Below are 18,915 nucleotides of genomic sequence, written 5' to 3'. Positions count from 1 at the left end.
ATTAGCACAGATGCACACTTTGTATACCAACTGGAAAAGGTGCAGTATATCATCCAGCAAGTTCTAATCTCACTTACTGTTAGAACGGATAGCATGCAAACTGTGAATTACAGAAACAGATGCACATGCACTTGCAATCCAGTTGCATGCACATAAACATGCACCTTTTCGTTGCTGTGGCAGTAACAAATCTCAGTACTCAAGGGGGTGATAGAGTTACCTTCAAATGCTTGTGCCATAAAACTGTATGTGTTCAGTTAGCTAACATTTTGACAGTTTAACTAACATTAACTATCCACCATAGCAAGATTATCTTTAAAATGTTGGTCGGAGAGTACAGAGCAGTTTATCTGAATGAGAAAAGAGAGCTGTTCAGGTTGTAGTCCAAAACCCAGAAGATAATTCGCATTTTCATGGCATTCCTTACAGAAATCGAGATTGAAAAACCCAAATGAGCCATTGTTGCCAAAGGTTTGCTGCAGGTTCAGCACTACCGGTGAAGAGCTGCAATCTTCTGGCAAACATCTGCAGCGAATCACAAGGTCAATTGCATGTTAAAATAACAAGTGGCAAATTTGCTGCAAATTTGTGGCAATCCTGCAGCTAGTTTGCCAGAACTCTAGATTTTTCCCTCTGGATTTTTCTATGGGTTTTAACAATGACAGTTTTGGATTCATGAGTAAAAAAAACTGTGGTAAAAATTACTAGTAATTGATACTTGGACATGTTGTTCTACAACATAAATTTCACAGTCATACACAAACGCAAATGTTGAAGACGCCATGTTGCTAACAAGTTGGTAGGTAAAAAATACAATGGTTTTCCATTTTGTCACGTTCACTCACATGCTTGTGGTATTTGTAGTCCTTATCTAGCAACTCGGTATGACTGTATAATTTATGTTATAGAAAAAAAAAACGTCCAAGTATCCAAGTTATGTTTACCACCAACATTATTTTACTCATAAATTGAAAAACCCAGTTATAAAAACCCATAGGACATTTTTAGGGATCCCACGGCAAATTAGCCTTCCAGGTTCGCCTACAATTTAACGTCATGGCCGAGCAGCTATATTGACCACAGAAAAGACAGTTTACGCAAATGCCAGCTATAGCACCCCTTGTGCCAACGCTTGCATAACTAAAGACGTTCGTGTTCACGTACTTGCGTTGTGTACATTTCAGACCTAAGACTGTAAAAATGTTTTCTGTAGTGACCATTAACCAAATCTATAATAAAACTTCAGCCCTGCAGTCCAAGAAGATTGTTTTAGCATTGTGATTAAAACATTCCATGTCGAGACTATCCAACATAACCAAGGTCCTCAAGCCTTGAACAGTAAGGCAGTGCTATAATTACATCATCAACCACCTCCTGACTGATTGGTAATAGTCGATCTCAAAACACTAGAGTTCCCCACTCCAGATTCTGTTAAGATTTGCGCATAAACCTTACGAATATGCAAAGAGAGTTGAGAAAGTTAGAACGTAGATATAATGCATAAAATTGGATGTGATAATTACAAGGGCAAAAAACAGACACTCAACCTATCCCCTATGATTTCACAAACATTGTGTCTAGCTTTTATGTTTGGAACTTTAATATTAATTAAATAAATAATTATTTAATATTAATCTGTCAATCATGAGAGGTTTGACAGACATTCTTTGTCTGGGAAAAGCTATATTCAGTCTGTAACCCCCTGTGTGAAATTAAGAGATATGCAGAAAAGAGGAGAGATTGCTCTAGGAAAAAAGGGAGGGTTTCAGGGATAAAAAGAGAGCAGATGGAGAGCGGAGGGAGGTTTTTCTTCTTCTTTTTTTTTCTTGTCAGGGAGAATGCCAATGATGGTTTAAAATGTGAACAACATGCAATTGATGACCTTTAATTACAGGGATTCCTGTTTTAATGGTATTTATTGCATGGATTAATTCATTTTAATTCATTTTGAAAAGGAAAATATTCATGCAAAATCACAAAAATAAGAAAAACAAATGTATAACCATGTATTAGCTTAAATTCATAACAGTGCAATGCCCTAAAGTGTAATACTTATGGGTAGGGGTTTGTTCAAACCACTAACCCTAAGTATAAGCAATAGCAATAGAGATTCTTGCAAATACACCCAAGCAAAAATAAAAGCACAACAGGAAATTATCTCAGATGCACATGTGGTCAAGAGTTCACTGCTGACTAAGACATTTGCTCACATCAAGCCGCAGGAAAATCTCCAGACTTATTATTTCAACAAAATTACCAGGGACCATGACAGCCACAGTGATGCAAACAATCCCCACAGGCACATGAAAAATATACACAATGTAATTATATAGATGCAATGCCTCCAAAATGCAATTTGAAAGCTTGACATGCAGTGTTGAGGAAGCTTCTTTGAAACTTTAGCTTACTAAGTTACAGTACAAGTTACGCATAACTTAAAGTAGTTTAACTACAGTCAGCTAATTGTTTGAAAAATGAGTTAGCTTTACTGAGCTTCTAACAAAATGTCACTAAATACAGGGGCAATACTGCAAAAAAATAAATACTGCAACATACCATCTTGAACAGAAATATTCACAATAAATGCAACATTGTGGTCGTGTTTTATACATTATTACCATCAGGACCACATTATACAGCTTTTGTGAATGTGAGCTCAGCTACAAAGGTCTCTCTGCTGTTATCCGCCAAAATAAAAGCTCCACGGAAGTTCCTTGGTTTATCTGGACTGCATAACAATGTAGTCAAAGATTTCAATATGACCTTCAAACATTTCTTATCAAATTATTCAAAGATCAAATTATTAGGGCTATTATATCCACAACATTTGTATATCTCCACAGTATACTCTATCAGATGCTTTAATTAAACATAATTTAGAAATCCATCAAGTGTCCTGAGCTTTGTAATGCCAACTACATTTTCCGCTGGTTTTAACAATATGCTGTCATATAATCCTATCAGCTAATCATTGAAGATATCAGCTGGAAAAAATGTGAGACACCTGATTCTTGAACCCTCAAATGAAATCAAATCACCAAGTCTCAACAGCAAGCACAGGCCGGATTCATTGGAGTCTGAGCACTTACTGGGAAGAACCATAATGTGCCCTGTTTACTGTTAAATCAGTGGCAGACATCACTCACTAGATTACTTGAATAGTTTGCTCATGGCTGCTCAAATGCATTGCTAAAGACAAGGCACATAACTGACTAAAGCAGTCAATCAGAACAAAGGGTTGAGAAAGGACTGAAAGTCTATTTCTCTCTCTCCCTCTTTTTAAATGAGCCAAACTCTCTCCATTTACCTCTCTCTGGTGTTCTTGCTTTCTCCATTTGAGCCCTTTTCTTTTTGTCATTGTCTATTCCCACTCTAGTTCACAGTTAACTCTGTGGTGTACGGGATGGATTAATTATATGAATAATTACCATCTTCCCTCACTCACAGTCAGTTCATTACTTAGCTGCATATTTATAACATTCTGTTTCCTTTGTTGTTGTTTTTCCTTGATTTGTTGCTTGCTTTTATTCTTTTTATTTTTTTTTGCCTCTTTTGTGCAACATTTAATAGGAAGGGTCATAATTCAACATGATCACACCGGAAGTCAAAATGTTGCCACCTATTGATCCGGTACACTGACATCGACGCCATGTTTGCAGAGTTACTATTATACAAGTACCAACTCACATCAGACATTCTTGCATCAATTCAAATGTGTTTATCTTTTCACGTGGCGCCACTGATAGTGTGAGCTGCCTCAGAGACACAGGTTCTGGTCCTGTGGAAACCAGGAAGAAAATTGCATTCACCTAGTTAATGATGAGAGTGATTCAGAGATTGCATTTTCTCTCTAAGAATACATTTTTACTCCACTGGCATTTAGGTTTAAGTTTGGTATTTGGGAGTATGGTCAATTAAATATGCATTATTCTTGATGGTATTACATCATTTACAACTAAAAACAACTCGCTTTTTGCATCCCTCTGTGGACATTTCACCAGAAAACCGGAGCTCACACTTGCCCATGCATTCAACCACACTTCCAGCTTTGGCCACAGGGGGCAGTGGTTCGAATTTTGCAATGGAAGAAATGTGCCCGAGTTGTTCCCGGCAGGCTACTCAGCCTTATGGTGCATTCACATACAAAGCGAAGCGAGCGTTTCGTGCAGCGCGATTACATACAAAGTCAAAGATGCGAATAGACACAAATTGCGAATGCCGTGACGCAAAATCTTTTAATTCGTATTCAACCGAGTTTAGATTTTTCAACTCAAGCAAAAAATCAGCATTGAGATTGTCCGGATGTCACTGATGTACTGACATAGAAGCAGAAGAAATCTGGAAAAATCTATGAAAAAATTGTTGTAGCGGTGTGTGGGCACCTGGAATTGTATGACACAACATCATACATGTACAGAGACCTGACAAAAAAAAAACATCAATTGGAGGAAAAGTGTGAGAGGAAGTTGGACTAAATTCTGAAAATATGCACATCTACTTGATTCTAGCTATTGGTTGTACTTTACTATGAACCAAGTCGTAGAAGCCCCTCCTCCTGTCCTTTTCCGGAAGAGAAGGGGGAATACTCGTGGGTTCACGTTACTCGCGCAAACGCGAGTTTAACACAAATTTACAATCTAGTGGTCAAACTCGCACGAGAAAATTTTCTTCGTGTTGTAAGTGAATGCACCATTACAGGCTCAATAATGTTAGGAATAGGGCTGGGGTTAGGGCCTCTGCTGCCTACCAGGAACAGCATTCAGGGACTTTGTACAATGGGCTTGAATTTCAGTAAGCAGAGACAGCCAAATTCACAGTGAAGTCTGTGTAATTACAATGTTCATTCATGATCAATTCTGTTCACTATTTACACCAAAACCTCTATTTTCCCTAATCCTGACAATTTAATTTCATAACTCAAATAACTAGTTTGCAATAAACCATGAAACATGAAAAACCCATGTACATTTCTTTGCGTTTATGTTTTGCCAAGACTGTAGACCCCGAAGTACAGGAAACAAAAGCTCAGTTCCACAACCTATTGAGCTGTCAACCTAGAAGACAACATCAGACATCATAGGTTAGGGATTGGTTGGGTTAGGGCTGCTGTTGATGCAAAGGCTGTTCCAAAAGCTGGGCAACAACATTTTCTTGCCTAGTAAGATACCTTGTTTAGGTAAAATTCTAAGGCCAGAAACATCCTTCATGCAAGTATACAAAATGCAAACTCTTGGCCAACGCATTGCCAACGTATCCTTCATGGATCAGGCAATTCTAGAATGTTTTGCAACTGCATTAAATAATGAAAATTATCAATAAAAACTAGTTCCCTCTAATGAAAAATGTTTGGGTGTGTATTTTTATGCCTTTTGGATTATAGGATTGATAGCTTAGCAATATGCTAATGTCAAACTCAATAGGCTGTAGACAGCAAGACAGCTCACTAGCTTTTGGAATAGAGCTACAGTATGTACACCTACTTATTCATGTGATTATCATGGCTACAGCAGCCCAATAGAAACTATGGAAATCCAACCTTAATTTTCAAATAATTTTGGAGAGAAAAAAAGTGTTCATTGGGTGTCTGAAGACGCTAACTGTTGGGTTGGAGTTACTTCATATCATGTAGAAACTACATATGACTGCTGCCCAGGCTGTAAATATACCAGTTGTATGACATCAGCACTGTATATCCGTGTCCAAATATGGATCCCAATCCATGCCAATCACCACCAATGACTGACAGAGGTAAAAAAAGAAAGAGGGGGAAAATCCAGGAGTATCTTTCCATTCCAACACCAAAATACATGCAATCCCCGATAGAGCTGGATTAGGACTAGGATTTTAAGATCTGTTTTCAACATTAATCTGACAACACATCTTTGTGCGTGGCTGATCATTAGACTGCCCAATGTGATCAGATTATAATAATGCATCTAATGAAGCAAATTTCTTTTAAAGAACAGTGGCTTGTGATTAGTGTGTAAGTCTCATTTGTGGGCATTATGTAATCCTATCATTTCTATCCATATCGGCGAACTAAAATAGCTAACACAGAGTGATAAGGGAATAATGTGATCTGTCTCGATCAAGTTCAAGTCCTTAAACCATTCTGACTGGCAATAACTTTCAACCCCTTTTAAATGAATTCCCCATGGCTGCAAATAAACAATGGGGATTAGACAGCACACATTTCTAAGACACAAAGCAACATCTTTGGGTCTTACAATCTTTTTTAATGATCTATTAAGCAAAGAGAAATAAATGAATATGTAATTTACATATTTATTTCTCTTTTCTTAATAGATAATTGAAAAAGATTGTAAGACCCAAAGATGTTGCTTTGTGTCTTACACATGTGTCCTAATCTAACTTATTAAATAAATGAATAGGGCAAAAATAAAAAGGAGCATTTTTTAATGTTATTGAATTGAGTGTGTCCATAGATACTGGAGGGCCGTATTAATCTTCATGCCATAGAGCAGAATAGAGCACGCTCACTAGGTCTCTGTCTCTCTGCTGGTTATTTTTATTCATATCATTGTATTCTTTAATGGAAGTTAACAGCACAATAGGAAGTGAAATTGATTTATATACTCTTTTTGTCACATATGTGGGTTTGTGAATATCACAATGTATTTTTTCCCTCTAAGAGCCAGGAATAAATGGACATCTAGTCAGTTAGTTATTCATAAAGCACTTTTTTTAATGAGTTTAAGTGCATTATTCAGTCGTTAACCAACACTAACTCAAAATCCTTTTCAGTTTTTTACCGTGCCATCCAGATCTCATGAAGAAAGAAAAAAACCATATTAGCCCTGATCCAAAAGCTAGTTGCCTTGGGGATTGTTCTCAATAAACACGACTTGGTGTCCGACTTTGAATATTGCACAACTTCTTGCCTTTTTCTCAGCATCTCATGCAGGCACATTTTTTACATGCCAGATTAAAAAGATGTTAAAAAGAAGTTCTAAAACACAACTCTGGGCATCTGCGTTCTGTTTAATTTGTTGTGCTGGGTCTAGGTTTTTTAGTGCACGAATGCATTCGGCCTGAACAGCTCCTTAGTGTCTACTGCCTACTTAGCCATATACCTTTTAAGGGACCATTCCAACTCTGTTTCCATCTGCGCTTTGTGTTTTTATGCTGTGTATTGTTTTCCTTTGTAAACACGTACTTGACGCACCGCCTTTCGCTTTTTTTCAACCTTTCGCCCATGCACTACGTTTTTTAGATGCTATATCAAGTATAAAAAAAACGTGAATGGCTTTTAAGGCAATATTTTAGTCCTAACCTCATGAATTGGAACCTCATAAGTGAACGCTCTATAATTGATTTGTGACTCGTAATCGAGTTTGACGTTAGTATGCTGCTTACGTTAACGACATGATACTCTAATTCTCGAATACGCATTTAACTAAATACACAACTCCAAATATTGGGTAAAATATTACATTTTAATTAGATTAGAAAATGTTCTTGTACTTTTAAATGCTGAGTTATATAACAGTATATGTTCAACATTTTTCTCGCTTCATCCAACAACACAAAGTTCAACACAACGCATTATGGAATTGCCTTAGAATCTGATCAAAAAGATCTACCTTCGAAGGCAGTCATAGTGTTGCTCCCTACTTTTTAGAACAGCCTTCAAGCACCAATGATGCCTTAAAATGCAATCTAAGGAAACCGCTCACTAGGTGTTGGAAGAGAGCTAACCATTTGAGTGACACAGTCATTTTAACAGATATCTGAGTACCATCCTCCACTCCCTGAATGGAATATTTAACAAGCACCTCCCACAAACTGTAACAAACCCCACCCACAATCAGCCATTTTAAGTTTCTCTTGTTATCCCAGCATTCATCATGTTCTGAAATGATCTGAGGTGACTCAATGGGTCTCTTAGCAACTGCCAAAATGCTCAAGAAGTCAACAGCAATGTTCTCCACCACAATGACTATGATTCGTATTATCTTGTCACTCATTTGTCGAGCTGTACAGTCATCTTTCAAACGACTACTGAAGAAAAGGGTTGAAAACTCATATTTCGTTCACAATGACAGATGACAGAGTGTCCAAAGCAAATGTCACTCACTGTTGTGTTAATATTAAATCCTCTTTACTGTGACAACAGCATGGTCTCTCGCTGAACTCTACCAATCACAATGCAGCATCCCTGAAGGATAGAGCTCACACAGTCAATCAGGAGTGTCTTTCATGTGGGCATAGCAGCAGTGGTGGACAGTAACGAAGTAAATGTAATTCGTTACTGTACTTAAGTAGCTTTTTTGCGTATCTGTACTTTACTGAAGTATTTAAATTTGGGGAGACTTTTACTTTAACTCCACTACATTTCAAAGTCAAATATCTTACTTTTTACTCTACTACATTTTCAAAATCAGTCGTTCCTTTTTATTTATGAGTGGATAAAAACGTAAATGGTCAAACGAGCCACCAATCACAGTACAGCTGCGCTTTGTTTTGAACTTGCCTTGGCGGCATCTACTAAGCGCGAACCAGGGGTGCGTTTCCCTAAAGCATCGTTAGCCAACTATGGTCGCAAGTTCCGCCGTTATCATCATAGTTCAACAAGTCGGTGTTTCCCGAAACCATCGTTCCAACGAACATTTGCAAACAGCATTGCAGAGTTGTGTGGTTGGAACGACAGCTCTCGACCTGTGGTTAGAAGCAGAGTTTCTTGTTATTATAACATGTGGGCTTAATAAATTATTATCTTGAGCCAAATAAGCAAGATGACATTCAGTACAATCAGTATCTTTTATTTAGAAGACATACAAATGTCCTTTATGTCTTTTAGTTTGTCAATAGATTTAAAGCACCGTTTTTGAAGAGTGCGCATGTGTGAACGTGCTCTAGTGCGTAAGAACGAGCCTATGATTGAATCTGGAAATAAAGCAAATAACTGAGAAAAATATGAGATAGTCCTCAGATGACATGTCCGTAATTTATAGCAAAACATCTAGCATTAATTCGATCGCAGACAGATTCATTAAAAGTAGTTTTTACTCCACCACATGTGTGACATCATTAACCAACATGGTTGACAACCAATTTGCGACAATACGGTTTCGTGAAACTGTCGTGACTAGCAAGTTGATTTCTTCAACAGTGCTTCGTACTACGGTAGTGGAGCAGCAAGTTACGTCGTTGTATGGGAAATACACCCCAGAGCCGTTAAATATGAGAGTTGCGAACATAGACAGTTGCGACAGTGATCTCGCCGCCGCGCGGTCACATGATTCGTGTAGCTCTCAATAGTTCCAAACAAATTGCCTTGCCAATGATTTTAAGCGGGGCAGAGAGCAGCAGCTATTATTGCAGCAATTATCGGTAAATATTGACGCATAATGTACATTGCTTATTATGTTGACACTAAAATGACTTGCATATAATAGCATTTTTTTTCTGGGGAGTAGCAGAAACACTGCATTAATACGTTTTTGTGTTTAATTTTGGAGGGAAATTGGCTGCTCCCATAACATAGAATATATATATATATTTAATGGCGTTGTGCAGGTTTATGTGAATGTATCATAACATTAGGATGTTAATATTTATGACCATAGACACTCGAGAAAAATATATACAGTAAATACTGTAAATGTATTATACCTTATGGGTATAACAGTCCCCTTCCCTCCAAAATTAAACACACAAAAAATTTATTCAATTCAAATATATATATATATATATATATATATATATATATATATATATATATATATATACACACACATCTGACTAATTAATGTCATTTTATTAATAGATTGGTGTGCCAAGAGTGACATTAGTCTTCATTTAGATTGAGTTAAGCAAGAGTCTTGTGACTCTTAAAGGCAGCACTTCTACTTTTACTTGAATAATATTTTACCTTGAGTATCTTTACTTTAACTCAAGTACATGGTATGTGTACTTCGTCCACCACTGCATAGCAGCAAGCTATGGCAGATAGGTTGGCTGATGTCCAAATGTTCTCTATCTATCTATCTATTTATCTATTTATCTATCTATCTATTTATCTATCTATCTATCTATCTATCTATCTATCTATCTATCTATCTATCTATCTATCTATCTATCTATCTATCTATCTGTCAGACTGACTGTCTGTCTATTTTTCTATATAAATCTACACTTTAAGTCCACTCTCATTTCTCAGTCCTGCTTTTAGTCTGAATGAATGCACAGAAAGAGAGCAAAAGAGAGAGGCCTGTTTTAGCAAGTGTTATGTGTCCTAGCTCTTGGGAAGGCCAGGCTATTTTAAATGACCCCTCAATATGACATGCTGCAGATATATATATATATATATAGGGCTGGGGAAATTAATGCAGTTAATGCAGTATCTGTTTTTTAACTTCCTGAAACTTCACTAATGTTGTTCCCCACTTCCTGTTTCTAAAATTGCCATATATATAAATTTCTAAAAGGTACACACTCGACTTGACTGCACATCCTAGCACAGAAACTGTTTAGGCCTCATTCAAGAAACTTTCAGAAATATATGAGTAAATACAGAGTAATTTGCAAGTAAAATGGACCTTCACGAAATTCATTCATGAAAGCTTCAAACCCCACACATTTATGTGAATTCCAAATGTTTCGAAATATGGGCCATGTGCATGTTCATTCACAGTTATCATAATTCACGCCCATGAAAATGCCATATAAGGAAGGCATCAGACGCATTGGGAAATGAGAATAGGGATATGCAGAGCAGTAATGAAAGGGTTTTAAAAAGAATCACATTTTCAGAATTTTGATTTAGCAAACACGTTGGTGTGGTCACAAAGAAAGTGAGAAACTTACTGTAATTGCATGTTTTGGCTGCCGGAGGTTCTTTTGTGAATCAAACAGTCCAAGAGGTCAATAAAATGGTTTGACATGAAGCTTTAGCGTAAAAACAAATTTGTTCATGTCAGCAGGAGGATGTCCACCAGCATTAACATTAGCCTATATGGTTCAGTCGAGCACAATAGGTGAAACTTGTCAGGTAAATCATGATGGTAACTGTGATATACTTGCAACTGGAAGAATCTTCAGAGAAATTAATAGAATGCCCAAACAAGATATTTGACTGAAATACTGTAGCTAATAAAGATTTTCAAGCTACAACAGTGTGCGGATTTAATGTATGAAGAATGGAGACTTCAACCAGAAGTGGTAAGCCAGGTATGGGAGAGATACGAGCAAACTGCCTGATCTCTTCGCATCGCCTAAACATCTGAACCAGTGTCAAAACCGAAACCGTGCAAGAGAGACCCAACGTGTGCATGATAGAGACAGAATGTTTTATATCTCTAGTGTCTAATAATGCACTGGCAATGTACACTTAAATGAATCTTGCCAATAATGCTTAATATTAATTACATCTGACCATTGGTTCCTACAATTAAAGAAGTCCACTGGATTTATTAACAACATATTAATAACAACATGTTAACTTATTTTTTGGCATTTATACATGCACATGAATCAAACATTTATACCTGCAAAAATGTGTATAATTAACTATTATTATATATATTATTTATATTTAAATAATTAAAATAAATGATGACTAACCAATTTCTTGCAAGTTCTTTGAGACAAAATATTTAGTAAATATACAGAATTTATAATATATTTTAATCTTTGTTTTAACGTACCATGTACCATGAATAATCACAAATAATCACAGAAAACTGTGATTAATTAGTTACATGTTTTTATTTGATTCACAGCCATAATATACTGTATATACAGTATTGTGCAAACATCTTAAGCACATAAGATGTTTTACAAAAACATTTTTCTTGAAGGAATAGTTTACCCAAAAAGGAAAACTCTCTCATTATTCACTTAACCTGATGCCATAACCTGTCTTTCTTCAGCAGAAAAAGCTCTGTCAGGTCCTTATAATGGAAATACATGGGTGCCAGCATTTTGATTGTCCAAAAGCCATATTTAGGCAGCATAAAAGTAATCCACAAGACTCCAGTTGATCATTGAATGTCTTCTGAAGCAAATAGAAAAGATTGTGTAAAACATATATCGATAATAAAACTTGGATGGAAGCACTGATTTAAAGTGCTGGCACCCATGTACTTCCATTATAAGGACCTGACAGAGCTCTATTTCCCTCTAAAAATCTACATTTCTGTTCTGCTGAAGAAAGACAATCATACACATCTGGGATGGCATCAGGGTAAATGAATAATGAGATAATTTTCACTTTTGAGTGAACTATTCCTTTATAATGCTTATTTACTGTATATCTTCATATTTAGTGTGTTAATAAGGAATATACATTTTAGACTCCCAAACATTCCTTTTGCAAATAGAAAAGATTAGAATAGAAGTTCATGTGCAACAGATAGCATGACACCCACAGAGCTCCCCAATGAGCATCAAGTCAGTCTGGGATTACATGAAGAAACAGAAGCAATTGAGATATTTTCAATATTTTTCACAAGTGCCTAAAACTTTTGCACAGTACTGTATATATATACAGTACAATATAGATATCATCAAAAGGTTTAAAAATATCAAGAAAGTGTTTAATACAAAACTGTGTCTGACAATCATAGCAAGCTGCATGTGTGCATCTTTACAGCTCTTGCTGTGTGTGTGCGTAAGTGCTTTTATCGTTCATAATTTTAGTCTGTTATTTGCTGCTGAGCACCGCAGGAAAACTTTAAGTCAGCTTACAAGCATCAAATAAACATGTCAGTAATTCCACACTGGACTCTATTTCTCGTCTGTTCCTTCCCATATCTAATTCCCTCTCTCTAAGTCCATGGTGCTGTAGGGAAGCTAAAGCCAGGAATCCTGTCATCATGAGCTCGGCTATAACACGCATTCAACCAAATACTGAAAACAGAAATACATCCAAACATGACAGCTCAGAGCTCACTGTGGAATGAAATCAGATGACTCACAGTTGCTTCAGTGTATTTTGAATGAAGAGAATAGACAAATAGGAAAATAGACAGACACAAGAGTGAACGGAACTAGTCTGACACACACTGTCACCAGGACAGAGGGTTATCCCGGGGGAAATTATATTTGCCACTTGTAATACTTGTTTGGACGATTATTTAGAGGAACACAAACTAAGTGCAAATATAATAACATCTCATTAGTGTGGTGAGCCAATTAAAGTTGTCTCTTGCATAACACTCTCTGTCACAATAGGGCACAGCTAATTATTCACATTCCCGACGTAAAGGCCGTTAGATTCATTTTAAAATACATAGGAAATAAGTCAATCTCTCTCTCTCTATATCTATCCATGCATCCATGTATCCACACATCTACAAATTAGGAAAAACCTTATTCTTCTCTCTCTCTCTCTCTCTCTCTCCTCTCTCTCTCTCTCTCTCTCTCTCTCTCTCTCTCTCTCTCTATCTGTCTATCTATCTATCTATCTATCTATCTATCTATCTATCCATCTATATATCTATCCATCCATGCATGCGTCCATCCATACATCCGTCAATGTATCCATACATCTACAAATTAGGAAAAACCTTCTTCTTCTCTCTCTCTCCCTTTCTCCCTCTCTCAGTTGTGGTGGAATGTCTGGGTACAATACTGAGATGTTTTATTTTCTCCTGAGCATTAACACACTTGTTCATTCATTTCTCTGTCCTCCTTGATCAACATGAGGCCAAATTGTACCGGACAGAAAGGGCCAACCCACTCTTGACCCCTGACCCCTTTACTTCTCAAGCTCCTATTTCCTATTTTTCATTATGTGCCCTCTCTCTCTCTCTCTCTCTCTCTCTCTCTCTCTCTCCACCTGCCAGGGTGATGTGAAATGTGATGAAAATGTGATGAAAATTTTTAGAGGCGAGCATACTGTTACTAGAAAAACATATATTCACTATGAACTGATTCAAAATTATTTTTCAGAACCTTTCCAGGGCTAGAATTCAGTTTTTTATTATATATATATATATACACACACAGCATTTTTTTTAATGTCAATGTTTTACATGACCCATGGAACCCTGGATATACAGTTTATTTGTTATTGGTTTCTTAGTTCTACTTTGTAAGTATATTCCAAAACAAGAGACACATCAGGCACATCAAGAAACAACAAACAGAGGGTGCAAATATTCCAGTGTTTTGACATTCCACAATTCCCTTCTGCATTAATACTATTCAGCTAAATCCTTTGCTGGCAGATGCAGTATTCACGGCTTTAATCAGAACTCAGTGCTTAGCTGAGCAGGGACATGGGCCCCTTAATAACATGCTTTTTTTCCTGTATGTGCATTTGAAAATGAATGCATCCGCAGAAAAACTCTCTAACTGAATCAGAAATCCACATACTCAGTGTAACTAATGAGGATAACACCTATAGGGATTATTCATTTCTGGCAACAATCATCCATGCGATTATCTAATCAGCCAATCGTGTGTCAGCAGTGCAGTGCATAAAATCCTGCAGATATGGATCAGAAGCTTCAGTTAATGTTCATCAACCATCAGAATGGGGAAAACATTTGATCTCAGTGATTTGGACCGGGGCATGATTGTTGGTGCCAGATAGGCTGGTTTGAGTTTTTATGTAACTGCTGATCTCCTGGGATTTTCACGTGCAACAGTCTCTAAAATTTACTCCAAATGGTGCCAAAAACAAGACAGAGTCCATGGTAACTCAGATAACCGCTCTGTACAATTGTGGTGAGAATAATAGCATCTCAGAATGCTATTAGGCAGGTGGTTTTAATGATGTGGCTGAGCTGTGTAAAAGTGTGTTTGTATACAGCTTTTACTCTTGTTTTTGAGGACAAATTTAAACATATGGATTAATGTAATCCATCATAACTACATTGTGCAACAAGATTGTCAGAGATGACATCTATGCTAAAGACGACAGGTAATGTAATTACTCTATATTATATGAACTGAGGTTAACTTGCAACGTTCTGTAAACTGTTACAATGGATTCATTATTAACACTGGTGTAGCAGATGGTTGTATTTAGATTTTTTTCAATAGCAAATCATATTATTGATTGAGAATCCCACGTTTTACATTGTCCGATTGAAGGCGGCGTGCATATATTCCTGCTGTATATTCATTCTCGTTGAGTATTTTTTTTTCCTTTGCGATCTCTCTAGTTATCTCGGATCTTCGTAAATACCATATCGCATGTAGAGCACTCGTTTCGTCATGTTACCTGAATGCTTTGAAGTCTGATAATTGTTTTTGTTTTTTTTGTTGTTGTTATAGTGGAAAGAAGTATTCCTTGTTGCAGATGGTAGCAACTGTTGTTGTTTGGGAAAACTTTACCATGGTGACAAGGCATTATCCCACCCTCCATTCCCTGATTTAATTGGTTCCTGCGTAGAGACCAGCAAGCTTTTGGGGCTGGTGCGGAACCAGGTTTTTGGCCCCGGAATGGCCATTTCTGCGGTGGAAATGTGCAGAATGGTTCGATAATTTGTACTGGCCCAGGAACCAGCCGTGCCCGAACCATGTCGGTGGAAAAGAAAGAAAGAAAGAAATAAAGAAAGAAAGAAAGAAAGAAAGAAAGAAAGGTATAGAAGGATACTGTATGTAGTCGCTTAGAACAGGAGCAGGTGGAACTCTGCCTTCAGCCAAGCCCCTCCTCTTGCATAATTACATGCATAATCAGCATTCTGTCACACCACATGGCCACCAACAAATGACATTTTGACATATTGTATTCTTTTATATTCATTTACACTGGACTTTTGTCTTTCTGGACTTTCATGAAATCAAAATGGGAGTTTTGTGGCTCTTCAAATGTTTCCTTTGAGGCCAGTGTATGCTAGCTCTTTGCTAGCTCTACTCCTAATAGTTGACCAAACAAAAGTTTCAGATATATGAATTCAATTAAGATTATTTCTCTTTTTCAAATTTTTTTAAACATTGTTAACTCTTCTTGTTCCAAGAGCCGTAAACAATTCTGTCCAGTAAAATGCTCTTTAAGATAAATTACACCATTTGCCTCTGACTAGCATAGCAAGTAGCAAATCATAGTTTGTCTGTGTGACTATGGTTTTGCTGATGCTAATACTTAATTTGCTTTCAAATCAATTGGTTGCAAGGCAAGTGCCTGATGTTTATTCAATATGAATGTGTTTTCATTGCTTTCATCTATGGTAGTCCTGCAAGTTGTGAAGTTATGGATTTGCAGGGCTGTGACAAACTTAAGATATTGGCTATTTCAAAAACAACAAAACAGATCCACCAACTTCCTGTTTCAACAGGAAATACTCCAAAAAAGACTAGAAAAATGCACTTATCAAACCATTTCATTGGGCCTCTTAAAATAAGGACGATGACCTCCAAAATCATCCAATTAGCCATAGCGCAAGCCAGTAATATGTTAAATATTTAAAATATTGCCCAGTAGATTGGTGATGTTTGATACCACTCCAATACTATCTATTTCTCTGACCATACTTGCTAGTACTGACATCATCTGCTATCTCATTACAAATGGTTTTGGCCAGCAAAACACAGAATTTAGTTGCAAAATATGGGCCTGGAACAGAAACATTACAACACCAATATGGCTTAACAGTGGCCCACTATAATCCTACCCACAATCAACTGGCGGCAGAACAAGCTACTGGCTCCAAATAATAAAATATTAAATGGTTCTGTTCCTTAATGGCAGACACTAAAATTATGATTGTGTAACCTCAAAGAGCTCATTGACAGTTACATTTGACATTTACAAACATGTCATTTTTAGTCATTTAAGACCTCAAGACACATTTCAATGCATGAAAACACTGCATAATACTTGTTTACTGTTATATGAGTATAACATAATAGTAGAGAACCATATTTCCACTCGATCATGGACATGGCATAAGAAAACAAGATATGATTCATACTAGAGGGGGTTACTGATCGAACATTAATATTCCCAATAGCTATATTACTATAGAGGCAAATAAACAATCAAGCAAAACAAAGAAATATTGATAATAACATTTCTAACCTTGTCTATAATTTGTCCCGTAACAATATGGGACAATCTTACGCTGTTCACAATAATTTATTCAGATGTAAAAGCCTTAATAGCATATAATTACACATTTTTCTACATTGGCCAATGCTGCCAATGCTTGCATGTATCTTTTGCCCTCAGTGGGATATCTGTTTTCACAGGAGAGTCTATTGATGACTATTAAGAGGCAGATTCTTGGAAAAACAGTGGCCATCCCCTAGGAGTCAGGTCAATTTGAAGAGACTATCCAAGTCAAATGCACCGAGATGCCAACTGCTTTAATAATTCATTCCCAAGGCGCTTTTCTTGATCTTTCAAATGTCAGCGTATGCAGAGCATAAAACAGTTCAGATGATTATAATGACCTTTGACACAGAGCCATGATCCAAACCTAGTCAATGCACCAACTGGTATGTTATTAAACAATATATAGACACAATGGAACAGGCTAATTACCCATATGGGGTCTTTTTTGGAGAGCTATGGAAGGTACATGGATGATTGGTCCTTGGATGTCCCTCATTATTTTTATGAATTGCTCCTTGACAAACCCTGCAGGAACCAGCACTCCAAATTGTTAAAATGCAACGTTTGAAAGGTACATTGCAAAAATGCATCAAAACAATAGCATAGATTTTTTATTATAACTGAGTGATGGTCATTTTCAACCATAAGTACTGAAGGATAGGCTATCACTAAATCAGAATGCAGCAAATTAAATCATTGACAAGTGTATCCTGTTATAAACATAAGTGGTTAAGATATATGTCCTCTTCTGTTACCTAACTACAAGACTTTTTTTTTTTTTTTTTTAAATACACATCAACCAGGTTCATCTTCACCATAAAGCTCCATTTTAAACTCTACTCAAATAGGCTTTGATAAACGTTTCAAAATATAACATGACAAATAGTCTCATAATGTGCCATTCAAAGACTTCACATTCAATAATTATGACTGATTAAAACAAAATGGTCTCTATTTAATACAAGAGGACTTTATAGGCTAATGGAATTAAACAGCATATACAAAAGACTAAGATATGAATCTGTTTTTGCATTCATTTTCATTGTTTTGATGTAAGATTATTCCAATCCAGATTAGCCTATATCGATCCATATTCTAACAAAGGCCTGCTGATACAGGACATATGATGCAGGGTAGTGAGTGATGCAGGAAAACATGGATGGATGTGCACTAACGCATTCACATCTGGTAAACACAGGAGCGATCCTGCAAATTCCCAGCGTTTCTGGGGTCTGCTCGTTCCCGTGCGCGCCAGTGACTGATCATGTATTTTCCTTTGACACAAATACATCGACTTCATTAACCTTCACAGCGATCAATATGCATCACCCCACCCTTCAGTATCCCGCATCAACATCTCCCACCGGCCGAACGACCTACCATTCCGTGCCAGCTGCCTGAAGATCCCGTTCCGGTGACAGTCCAGTCCTATTCAAAACATCCCGACTGAAGACGGTTTAAAAAGACAACGATGAGGACGGATGAAAATGATACAAAGAAAGAAACGTAGCTAAAGCAAAAAGAGATGGGTAACAGCCCGAGTTTGCGATGCTGAATCACTGCGCGCTCACTGTCTAGCGACCATTGTGCTGCATGATGCTGCCTGGACCATTATGGATCCTACCAGCATAGGGATGGACAAGGGGAGGACGGTGCGGGAGGCGGGTTGCCATAGCAACCGGAGGAGCGCACGATGACGTCAAAGCCGAGAGCGGTCTCATAGGGGTGAGGAGATGAGCAGCGCTGTGATCTCGCATCACAAGATTGGTGCGCTTTAGCGCACGTGACCGCCGACTATGCCTTTGGGGGCGGGCAGAGAGAAGCACACGGCCCGGACAAGCAGCATCACAGAGCATCGGATTCGTGTGAACGAATCTGTTTGT

At 37.3% G+C, this 18,915-nt stretch overlaps 1 protein-coding gene across 9 annotated transcripts in view; it reads right to left on the bottom strand.

Annotated features, from left to right (window-relative positions):
- The window catches only part of LOC127627527 (mitogen-activated protein kinase 10), an 88,728-nt gene extending 70,076 nt beyond the window's left edge, over positions 1 to 18,652 (bottom strand). For all 9 annotated transcript variants that reach the window (XM_052103954.1, XM_052103955.1, XM_052103950.1 and 6 more), the window contains exon 1: positions 18,413 to 18,652. Coding sequence is in view for 7 of the 9 variants with exons in the window: in XM_052103950.1 (XP_051959910.1) it covers positions 18,413 to 18,415 (3 nt within the window). In the remaining 2 variants the exon portion in view is untranslated. The remainder of the gene's footprint in view (positions 1 to 18,412) is intronic.
- Positions 18,653 to 18,915: the final 263 nt, after the last annotated feature.

The sequence above is a fragment of the Xyrauchen texanus genome, chromosome 34 (genome assembly GCF_025860055.1).
Source record: "Xyrauchen texanus isolate HMW12.3.18 chromosome 34, RBS_HiC_50CHRs, whole genome shotgun sequence".
In the NCBI taxonomy this organism is placed as follows: Eukaryota; Metazoa; Chordata; class Actinopteri; order Cypriniformes; family Catostomidae; genus Xyrauchen; species Xyrauchen texanus.
This window is presented reverse-complemented; position numbering and strand designations above follow the sequence as displayed.